At 46.9% G+C, this 11,725-nt stretch overlaps 1 protein-coding gene and 1 long non-coding RNA gene across 3 annotated transcripts in view; both read right to left on the bottom strand.

Moving 5' to 3' along the window:
• Positions 1–2,210: 2,210 nt before the first annotated feature.
• LOC137148272 (uncharacterized) lies at positions 2,211–4,650 on the bottom strand. Of its 2 annotated transcripts, none has more exons than XR_010918492.1 (2): positions 4,422–4,650; positions 2,211–3,919 (listed from the first exon to the last, which is right to left on the bottom strand). It is a non-coding gene; the product is annotated as an uncharacterized lncRNA (long non-coding RNA). The 2 variants fall into 2 exon arrangements; XR_010918491.1 differs by having other exon boundaries at positions 2,211–3,916.
• A 2,839-nt stretch (positions 4,651–7,489) lies between these two features.
• The window catches only part of LASP1 (LIM and SH3 protein 1), a 56,518-nt gene continuing 52,282 nt past the window's right edge, over positions 7,490–11,725 (bottom strand). Inside the window, exon 7 of the mRNA XM_067541197.1 lies at positions 7,490–11,331. Within this exon, the coding sequence (XP_067397298.1) occupies positions 11,158–11,331 (174 nt within the window). The 3' untranslated portion in view covers positions 7,490–11,157. The remainder of the gene's footprint in view (positions 11,332–11,725) is intronic.

Raw genomic sequence — 11,725 nt, 5'->3', positions numbered from 1 at the left:
TGAACTTATAAGCAAACCCTTGCAGAACTCCAAGAGATCAAAGTTTATCCAAACTACAGATAGATTTGCAGTTAACTAAGGCAATACAAGGAAAACATAGCCAAGAAGCAACATGGGCAATATTGTGGCAGAATTACAGTTTAGATAGTTCTATCTGTCCCTCACTTTTATGAATAATACAAATGATTGACATATTTGAAAATAAAATATAGAATAATGGGTAGGGTCTTTAAAGGCATTGTGATGCTTTGTGCTGTAGCACAGTGAAAAAGATGCAGTTATAACTGATGAGACAACACAAACATGGTGAAGGTCTTACACCAGTATATGCCTATTCTAGAGACCCATGAGTGAAGACCCAACAGCAATAAATTGCAGCAAATCACAAAAGATGTCGTAAGAGTGCAGCTATGTAGGAAAGTGGATTTTTTATTTAATAGGAACAAATAATAGATAAGAAATACTGGCTTCATCAATATTAGTTCACTCTCTTAGCAAATCTTCAATGAATTTAAGTTTATGGGTCTGCGGGCTTGAAATGTTACAGTGTTCCTGGTGTTATAATTATTAGTGGTTGCTTTTTAATAGATACAATCGCTCAGTGAATGTTTGGCATCACTTTCAATTTTTGGTGCTCCAGCCCTTCCTTCTGGAAGGGGATTTTCCTTTGCAAATTAATGCAGGTCACACCCCTTGTCCTGGCACAGGACTTCCCAAACTGGTTTGTTTAACAAACTGAAAAATAGCACAGCATAGCCAACTTTGCAGCCAGACTGTCTTGTGTCAGGATCCCATTAGATTTCCCAAATTTATTATTACTAACAATGTTTATTATGGTAGTGTCTTCGGGCTTACCAAGAATGGGGGCCTATTGTGCTAGGCACTGTACAAACACATAGTAGTAGGTGACCCTGCTCCAAAGAACTTAGAATTTAAATAGACAAGACAGACACAAGTTAGGGGAAGGAGTGTGACTCACAATTAAGCATCATTACACTAATTAAGCCAATAATCAAATGGGAGACTGAGGCAAACCCATTGTGCTAAAGGAATTGATGATGCTGGCAATTCAGGAGTTGGTACTTTTTCTTCTGAGTTAGTACTGAACTGCTGTCCCTAATATGATGTTAGAGGCACTGAGCTCCTAGAAATGCTGGCTGAAATCTTGGCCCCATTGAAGTTAATGGCAAAATTCCCATTAACTATAATGCGATCAGGAGTTCACCCTGAGTCTTTTTGTATAAGACTACAATTCTGACCACTAAAGATCACAGAGTAATTCTTGAAAGAGCAGGGATCTCAATCCTGATCTCCGGGCCAAATTTAATCTTGGACAATTACATTCTACCCACATAAAACTCCCCCTGCAGTTTCAGTTGGATAAGGGATTCGTCATTTCCCATCTTCAGCTGTTGTATAGTGTTGGCAGTACTTTGTCAAACAGCTGCCACGTTCCACTGCTGAACTGGTTGCATTTGGGACATGGCTGAAGTGATTGTTATGCATACTTGGTTAGGTTCGTAAAGTCCTTTGGGGGAAAGAAAGCATTTATAGAATGATATAATTAGTGTCCCTGGTTTTACACCCAGCTGAATTGCCATTCCACACATTCCTTGCTGCGCTCTCACTCTTAGATTGTTGACATCAGATATACAGACTCATGAACCTGAGGTTATTGAAAATTGTATTTATATTCAAGAGATTCTTCCCATAACACTTAGAGTTTCCATTTCAACTATTTTTGGGGGGAGGAGCGAAGGGTTAGTCCCTCATTTTGGGTCTCTCACCCTTTTTAAAGCCCTGACTGTGACCCACAATTGGGCCTTGGCAGTTGGAGAGCTATGTAATGCCTTTTCAGCTGAAGCAGATGCACTGGAGAACATCAATTTGGATCCACAGACAAAGATACACACACTGTACTTCTCCCTAGGGAAATTTTTTCCTAACAGGAAATTGCACTATGTCAAGTACTCAGCTGGCAATGATAACCATAATTCTAGCATTACTAAACTCTTAAAGTACCCTTCTTTATGTAAACTTTTTTTTGTAGAAAGTCTTGTCAACAGATATCAAATAACATTTGCCACTTGTACCCCAAAAGTGCTGATATAAGCCACAAATACAAGTCACTATTCAGAGTAAATTTCCTCCTAAATTATAACAGTGTCATGTGAGTTAAGGATGCATCAAGATTTTTTCCATTACAAAACTTATATTTCCAGGAGTTTATTGCTTACCAGGAAGAATTAAATGCAGGGGTAGACAAGTTATACAAAAATCTTACCATCTAGCAAGATTGTTTTCTTTTTACAATACAATCTGAAATAAACATTACATGTGACGCTTGTTACACAGTAGAGGATGACTATGACTTTCATGTTGTTGGTTTTATATTCCATTTTTAACTCCAGAAAGCTACCTGTATTCGTCCAAAAATAAAAAGTGTATGTTGTTATAATCCATAGTGCAGACTCACAATTTGGCGGGTGAGGAAGAATTAAAAATGACTGAAGTGTTCAGACCAGTGCTCAGGTGGCTTTGGTACACCCACACTGCTCACTGCTCCTGAATCAACAAAAGGGAAAAGCCTACCAGCATTTTCCTCCTTAATTCAAGCATTGGGAGCGGGCCAAGCTTTGTTGAAGTGGCCATTAATATGGACTGTCCAGATGGGCACCAAAAGTGCACACTTTTTAAAATCTTGTCCTTAGTGTTTTAGCCTCTTTTCTTTTTCCTACCCATTAACACCCCAGACCCTTCCTGGTCCTGCAGACTGGAAGGCTGTGTAACGGGGAGAATACAGAGTCTGTGGCTTCATTCAGGATCACACTGACCTATAGGAAATTTCCAAAAAGGCCCCAGAACCCCTCACTCAAGCCTCTCCAAGCAGTGGTAAATTAATCTCTGACCTGCCATTGATCTGAGTCCAGGATGGGTGAAGTAGGTTTAGACACAATTTGCATTGGAGGAGGGGGTCAAGCACCCACACCTCCTAGTGGTTTTATTTGGATCACTGGGGGGCCCCACACGCAAAACAGATAGGCCCATGATTTCATACACCTTCCAGACAGGGCTCTCCCCAAACAAGCTTGGTGTATGAGCTGCTGGTTAGAGATTTCGGAGGCTGATCTGAGTTGTGGTTGTTGCCTCCTCCACACAAACTGGACACCCATATTCCCAACTGGTTTAGTGGCAGAAATGTACTCTAAAGCAGTTTTCAAATACAGTATCATCTGTTCTAATGAATTGGGCCAAAAGGTCCCCTTGCATTTTTCTTATGCATAGGGAATTGCCTTTACAGTCCTTGTCCAAAATGCCTGATCCCATTCCTAAAGTGTGCTAGCTGGTTGCCACCATCCACACCAGAAGTAGCTGCATTTTAGCAATGCCCAGTGAAAAGCAGTGGGTGATCCATTAGAATGACAGGTGATATATATGCTTAAGATACTATGATGACATTCAGATTTTGCTCTCGTTTTGTGTTGTTTTCTTATCTTTTTTATTGTTTTCTGATTTTTTTAATTAAAAAAATCTATATACTTTCTAAAACTTAAAAAACAACAAGTACTTTTCCCAAAGAGGGGAGTATCTATATGGCCACAGAAAAATGAAGAGTTACATTTCCGTCATACCAGCACACAACAAACAAAACAACACACTTCTCCATAGTGATGCTTCATGATCGTGCTCTCTCTCTCTCTCTCTCCATTCTTGCTGCCATGTTGCTTTGTATTTGCTCATCAAATGCATTACAGCTCAGAGATTCTGTCAAGGGCATTGATGAGCCTTGACCTCGGCAACGACCTATGGCCGCTCTTCCTGGGGTTTTTCTCTCTCGAGCTGCCGGGGAAGTGGGCTGCTTGCAAAGGGTTAACGCTTTCTCCAGAAGGCTCTGGCATAGCTGCCGCCGCTGCTGCTGCTGAGGAGAAGGTGACACTTGTCTGACCCAGGCCTGAGAGCTGCAGAAACCTCAAACATGCTTAAGAATGGGAAAACTGCACGTACATAAACACGTGTGACCAAAGGCACCGGATTTTTAGCACCTAGGCAGAGATGAGGGAATGTGTGATCTGTTGCTAAAAAGGGTGAAAGCGCAACAGCTATTGCAAGACACCTATCTGCCTCCATTCAAAGCATGCAATCAGCATCACTTATTTTGTCTATAATGAACATTATATTTTGCGTCTTTCTCAGCGGGAACAAAAATCACTGGTGCACACAGCATGGTTTTTGAAGTGTTCCCCCCCCCATCCCCCATTCAACTACTGAGCAGGAAATGGCTGCTGTGATGCCAGCAGCATGTCTAGGTCAGAAAGCCTGTGGGAGCAGTGGCTGAAGACAAAAGCATTGCAAACAAAACTAACCATTGCCTTATGCCCAGCAATTAAACTGCTTTGTGACAGTCAGGAGCAAATCCTCACCTGGAGATGCTTTAATTGGCGGGATGACCGGCTGCTGTGCTTCATCTTTCCCCCTGCACTGCTGCTGGGGTTCCTAGAGCAGGTATATGATGTAAGAGAGGATCACCAGGCCGATGATGGCAAAAAACATTAAGATGAAAATATCCAGCATGGTGGAAGCGGCAGAGGCAGGGGCACAGGCGGCCTGCTTCGGCTGAAAGGGAGGGAGAGTCGCAGATGCTGCTGCAGTGAGGGAGGCAGGCAGGCAAGGTGGCTGTACTGGCAGAGACAAGGACTAGCCCAGCTCTTATTCCCCAGCCCCCACCGTATTTCCCTCCCCTCCCAGCTGGAGGACAGGGAGCCATGCCCAGGGCCGAGTGAGGATGCTTGAGCAGACTGAGCCACAGTCTTTCATCAAGGAAGACAGGAGAGTTTAAAAAAAAAAAAAAAAAAAAGAGTGGGGAGAGAGTGGAGACCAAGGATTCAGTCCAGGATCCATGCCCCAAGCTCAGGTCGACTGGTTCCTACGGATCCGTACACAAAGGGGCTGAGCCCGCAGCAGCGCTAGCAGCAGTGATTTACCTGCAGGCAGCATTGCTTTGCCACCTGCTTTTGACCAGGCTAAGAGCTAGGCTGCTGCAGGTTCCACCAAGGCCAAGATAAATGGGTGTATGGCGGCCAGTAGTTGTAGCTATGGGCCTTGGGGAGGGTCACATGCAGGTGCGAGGAAACGGGACGGCCCATTTGTGACTGATTTTGTTACTTGTCTCATCCTTTTAGTACCATAGGTCGTGTTGCGGGTCTGGGGTGTGTGTGCACCCATCACTCCTGCAGGGACATGGCACCTCTGGCGTACTTCACTTCGGTGCCTTTCTGGGCATCCCGATGCAGGCCCGTGCTGCCCAGTTAAAGGCATCACCCTTGAAAATGGGGCTTGGTGAGTGTTTCCATGGCTGGCTGGAGAGGGACAGAGCTGATGAGGAAAGCCCCAGCACTGCATGACAGCCCAAGGTGCCTCCCCAGAGCCAGCTATTTATGGAATGATACACACAAGGCTCCTCTCCTTGTATGTCGTTGGAGGTTGGGGGAGAGGCTGTTTAACTGGGGATTGTGTCCTCTCTTCCTGCCAATGGAAAGGTAAATGTGTTCTTAGATTACACACATGTGCACAGAACCCTGTGGAGGGATGAATTATCTAATCATTAAAGTAGCACCTAGAGACTCTCCAACTGAGAACAAGGACCTGTTGTGCTAGATGCTGCCCGGACCCTCATGAGATACAGAATTGGTCAAGTTCATGGAGGATAGGTCCATCAGTGGCTATTACCCAAGATGGTCAGGGATGCAGGCCCATGTTCTGGGTGACCCTAACCCTCTGACTTCCAGAAGCTGGCACTGGACCACAGGAAGTGGATCACTCCATAAATTGACCTGTTCTGTTCACTCCCTCTGAAGCAGTGGCACCGGCCAGTCAGAAGACAGGATTCTGGGTAGATGGATCACTGCTCTGAGCCAGTATGGCCAATCTTATGGTTTTATGTCCATGCCCCACAGAACTTATGAACAAGACAGCCAAAGGCTGGGAGACAGGGAGTCTTGTCTCCAGGGGGAACGGAGGCACAGAGACTTACATGATTGCCCAAGGTCACAGAGGAAGTCTGTGACAGGAGGAGGAAGAGCACTTCCTATCTTCAGCATCCACTGGCCACAGGACTATACTTCCTCTCCCTCTTCTGAGTGACTCACCTGCTCTCTGCTGATCCACTGCTACTTGCTTTCATTTTGCCAAAACACCCATTTTCATGGGAGGGAATTAAAAGTAATGGTGACCTTATTTCCCCTCAAGTAGTTGCCCATAAAATGCCTCTCTCTCTCTCACTCTTCTTTCAGGGGGACTTCCCACTTCCAAGTCCTTCAGGTATCCTGGGAGCCATGTAAGGTGGAATTTTCAACAGCCAAAATGAAGCACTAGCCCCTTGCTCTCTGACAATAGGATCTGGTCCCTGGCTGGAGGAACAATTGGCTACTTCGGAAGCATTCAAAGCTCAAATATGACCAATTATAAGGAAACAGGAGTTTTCCCCTCTATAGGAAAAAGTTTTCCCATTTGACCTATGAGCTTGATGTCTGCAGTAATTAATCTTCAGAGAGAGGGCACAGCAAGCCAGAATATTTTGCCGAAGTTTTACCTTGCTAAACTCACAGTGAGTCTTTAATAATTTACACTGCCTAAATCAGTTCCTTGGGCAGGTAGCTCCAATCGGAGCAGACCTCTCAACTGGCTGGACGTACTGTTTGTATCACAGCAGCTGAAGATCAGGGTCCCCTTGTGCTAGGCACCTAACTCCCAGCTCTAGTAATACAGTCTCTGCCCAGAAGAGTTTATAATCTAAATAGGCAAGACAAAGTATGTAAGGGGAAACTACCACACAGGGTTAACTGTCTACATGGTTAATAGGGCCTGGGTACAGAACAGCTGTCTTAATCCAGGAGCATTCAAGAAAGGCCCAACCTAGGCTTATACAGGCTCTCGCATCTTACATACATATTTAGATTTAACACTGCATCCGCCGAAGTGGGTTTCTGCCCACAAACGCTTATGGCCAAATAAACTTGTTAGTCTTTAAGGTGCCACAGGACTCTCGCCGTTTAGATTTATAACGAATTTCAATGGAAGCTAAGAAACTAAATACCCTTAAGGATCAGGGGCTAAGTGACTCAGCCAAGGTCACACAGGGAGTCCATAGCAGAGTTGGGAATCAAAGCCAGGTCTCTGGACCCCTCAGCAAGTGTTCTAAGCACAACCAACCATTCTGCTCCATGGCAGGGCTAGAAAGGTGGCTCTGAGCCATGGGGGTAGCTATTAGGAATAGGCTGGAAGTATGGATGTTGATTCAGCTCCCACTAGACGTCACTGGGAGCCACATTGCCCCCCCTGGAATCCAGTCACTGCAAAGTTTGGAGCAAAATTTTGATTTGAGCTACATTTCCCCACAGACCCCATTCTTACTTGCCCTCCCTCTTCCCGCACAGCTGTTTAAAGCCTGAGGAAAATTAAAAACACAATTAAGACCAAATCAGCCAGCAGGTAAAAATTATACTTTTATTTTAAATTTGAATAAACCAGGAAGAGTATTTGTTGGTTTGTTCCATTCAATGGTTCAGTTAAAAAGGCCAAATAAATTTCATTTTCTGGGGGGGGCATTCAGGCCCATCAGAAGAAATACACAGAAAAAAAAACCATCAATAAAAAAAATGATCTAAGCCTGGCCCTGAAATGCAACTTGGAAAGCTAAGATGTACAAGACTTTGTTTGTTTTAAAAAACAACACATTTATGAAATTGTTACACTGATGCAATTTAGCGGTTTTTTTTTTTTTTTTTTTTTTAAGATTTTACTTATTTTTATTTTAAATACAGGTTTAGGTGCTTTTCAGCTATGAAAAAAGGCAAAAAAGTGCATAAGTCAGAGAGAAGGCAGAAATCAAGCAGTAAGATGTCGGATTTCCATGGCAGGAGAAAAAAGGGGCAGGCAGGGGAAGGGGAGGATAAGAACAGTTTGAAGGTAGCATTAAAAAAGTTTTAGGCCCAAACTGAAAGTTTCCTGTGTTTTTATTTGGTCCATTAAAAAAGGTTTATTCACATTGTTACTTCCCCCCACCCCAGCCAATAATTGGCTGAGAGAACAGAGTATTTAGTGATCAGGAATGCGCACCTCTCCATTACCCCAGGTCTTGTGCACATTTAGCACCACCAAGGATTTCAATTCCTGACAGCCCGTCACTGATCACATGCCCTTTCACCCACACCCAAGTCTCCCACAAGCCCTTAGCTGGATAGGAAAGCTGCTTAAAAAACAAAAAGGATCCCATTCCCCTCAGCCCTCCTGCTAGCTGGCTCATCACCCTCTTTAGTACAGTACATTGATCTGGGGACAGACCAGAGACTCTCTTGCCCATAGAAGCATCGGCTCTATAGCAACTACCAGAGACTAGGAAGGGACAGGTTTCAGGGCTCACTGCTGACACCCCCCCTTTAAGCTCTCACACTCAAACATTTCACTTTCAATTCAGTGTCACTTAGGCACTGGTACAACATCTCCATTGTGCTTCTGGAAGTGAAACAATGAGCACCTGAGAAAGAAGAGAGAGCGGGTGTGGCGTCCTCTTCCATATTTTAGAGGTGACTTCCCCATTTCAAGAACCTAGCAGCTGGTTTCTCCCTTCACCCAAAAGGGCAGCACCGGGGTAAGAGTGCACAGAGCAGAAGTGGAAGTGTGCAGAGGGACAAACCTGGAAGAGTGCACTGATCAAGCTGAGGTCTCCAGCACTCTCAGTCAGAAGGGGGAACCTATCAGGAAGGCTCTTGAAACCAACATGCTTCTCAGCTTAGTCCTGATATTGTCTCTTAAAGCCTGTAATTTTTAATTGACATCAAACATTTAACCAGGCCTATCTGCTTAGACAGACCACCTCACTGGATGCACCCTGTAATGAAGCATCAGATCAGACACCCCAGGATAAGGAGGGCAGTCAAGCTACATGGAATTCCAGTTGAGAGGGAGAAAGGCACCAGGCAGTGGGTCTCAGCGTGCCATGGCAGCAGAGTTGATCCACTGGGGAAAAGGCCCCAGAGGATCCAGGGGGATGATTCACAGCTCGCTAGTCTCAATGTTCAGGTTTCTTTAGCAAGGACAACACACACCATCTTCCCTGCCTTCCCTGCATGCAGATTTCCAGTTATATTGGCCCCTGTGCCCAGAACACTGGGGTTGGAGTGGGGATGTGCTTTGAAGTTTTGGTCCACAATGAGATCCAAGCCAGCAGCAGCCTTCAACGTCTATCACCAGCATGGACCCAGGGAGACAATGCAGAGAAAGTGAGGGTGGAATGTATCTGTTCGTTGCCCTGCCTGGTCCCTTTGCTACTGACCCTCCCTCTCCAGGGAGGGAAGGCTGTAAACAGCCAAGCTCCAAACAGAATCGGAACTAGAAAATTAGCCCTGTGGCCCCCTGGGAAAGGCAACGATGGAACTGGATGGCTCCCCACTCCTCCTTCCAGCACATGGTTGGCTGATTGTTGTGCGGGGTTTGTTCTACCTCTCCAGTAGTAGCACCTGGTGTGTGAGACACGTGCCAATGCATAGAAGAGACTCATCAGACCTTAGTACAGCCACCCCGGTCTTCACACAGAAGAAACCTCAGCCTCCTCATGCCTCTTTCACCACATCTCCCCCACCCTCTCATGCAGCATAATTTCTCCCAGGGTTGGCTCAGTTCATTCATGGACATAGGATGAAAGCCAGAGCCAGGCTGAGCTGTCAGTGGCTGCAAACAGCTGTGGTGTGCATGTGTGCACACCTGCTAGAGCCTAGGAAGTACTCCCGAGACCCTGCTCTGTGGAGAGTGAGTAGGGTCCCTGGTACCCCAAAACACCAGCAATAACTACAGCCAGGATGAAAGCTACTGCTGAGGTTAGGAAGAACCCTTCTATGCCAGAGATCAAAGGAATTTGCTCAGGCTAAAATTTAGAAGCTGACTGGAAGGTGCCTGAGCCCTTCCTTTCCCCTCTATTGGAGATTCCTGTATGACCATGGGGGAGGCAAGGAGTCACCCCCTGCTCCTCCTCATGGCTCTCCAACACAAGCAGCTCATCCAGCCTCAAGCATAAGTAGCCCATAGGCTACTCCTGACTCCCACTGTGGCAGCACCGTCGCCCCCAGAGTGTAGGGATGGGCCGGCGATGAGTTGGCCCCGTCCAGGATAGCTCAAACGGCATTGCCAGGCCTGTGTGATGCTGCTTTGGAGAGCCAGACCCTATTAGAAAGCCCAGATCCCCATCCCACCCCTGCCCGCCATGCCCTGGAGATCCCAGCCCCTCTGCGGGCACTGGCACAGCCCAGCAGTCATCGAAAACCCAGGAGAAACAGTGAAAAAGACTTCTTTTTTTTTTTAAAGTTAAAAACTGATTGAGCTTCAATTCTTTAGCACTAATTTTTTTGTTTAAGTTTTGACTTTATACAAAGGTTTAGGAGTGAAAAATGGGAAACAGAAAGGAGAGAGGAAGATGGAATGGAAACGTTTAACAGATGAGGTGGAAGAGGCGACTGGGGATAGCCCAGAGTGAGATCCCTGCAGGCTTCCAGGGTGCCAACTAGCCCTGCCTCCAGCTAGAGAGAGGGATGCTCACTATCCATGTAGATAGCATGTCCAATTCCCTCCCCTAACCTGCAGTTAAGGGGAAACCCCCAGTCATTGGTCCCTTATTGCCCCCTCCAACTGCTTGGCTTGTTTGGCAGCAGAGGTGGATGGGTTTGGTCCTATCAGACGGGTCAGCTGGGATCCTTTCTTAGCTCAGGATCGTCAGTGATTCCAGTTGCTCCCACCATATTCCCGGGGGATGCAGGGCATACGCCTGGTAGCTAGGCCCCCAACCCTTCAGAAAGATGGGGCTGACGGGGGAAAGAGATCAGAGAGGAGGAAATCTGCTATACTGGGGCCAGCTGGGGCCCCTAGCCAGGTCTCCCACCTAGTCCCAACAGAGTTATAATAGCTACAAAACAAAGCTAAACTGGCGAGAGGATTCAGCTGCAGAGTGCTGACACAAGTACTGGTGGCTAAGGGGTGCAGCTCTGATGGAGCAATGGCAGAACGCAGAGGAGAAGGGAGGCTGGGTCAGAGCGACATGACGGGGGGAAAGGGGGGCTCCTGTGGGCTGGGTGCTTTGGGTGTCACTCCACGCCCCCCCTCTGCCAAAACTTAGATAGCCTCCACGTAGTTGGCAGGGAGCATGCCGGTGTCCCCAGTGCGCTCGACCGTGCCGTACATCCAGCCATCGTCGATCTGCTGCACGTTGACGATGGTGTCCCCGTCCTGGAAGGAGACCTCGTCTTCATCAGCAGCATTGTAGTCGTAGACTGCGCGGAACCGCTTCTGGGGGGTGGGGAGAGAAGGGTTAGCGACACCCAGGGGGCTCTAGCCCGCCTCCCAGCCTGTTCACGGGCAGAAGCCTCTGTTCTCCTTCCAGCCTGACTTTCCGAGGGCAGTTGAGCTTTCCCTGGGGAGAGCTTGTACTCAAGGGAAGAAGAGGGGAGTTAAGGGGCATCAAGCTTCAAAGGCTCCAATCCTATGCTCTCTAGGAACAGCTCCACTGGGGTCAGCGAGTCGTGGGGCAGGGCCCAGCTCACAGCATGGCAGAGCAGGCCAGACAGCGGGCTGGGGAGCTCAGGCGGCTGAGTACAAGCTCTCCCCAACATCAGGCGCCTCAATCAGAGGGCAGCCAAAAGGCATAGTAAAGGGAGACCAGGTGTGAGGTGCACGAGCCCTA

The sequence above is a fragment of the Emydura macquarii genome, unplaced genomic scaffold (genome assembly GCF_026122565.2).
Source record: "Emydura macquarii macquarii isolate MOO-44397 ecotype Brisbane River unplaced genomic scaffold, CSIRO-AGI_Emac_v2 contig_629, whole genome shotgun sequence".
Lineage (NCBI taxonomy): Eukaryota > Metazoa > Chordata > Testudines > Chelidae > Emydura > Emydura macquarii.
The sequence above is the reverse complement of the archived record's forward strand: the minus strand, read 5'-3'. Positions and strand labels throughout refer to the sequence as shown.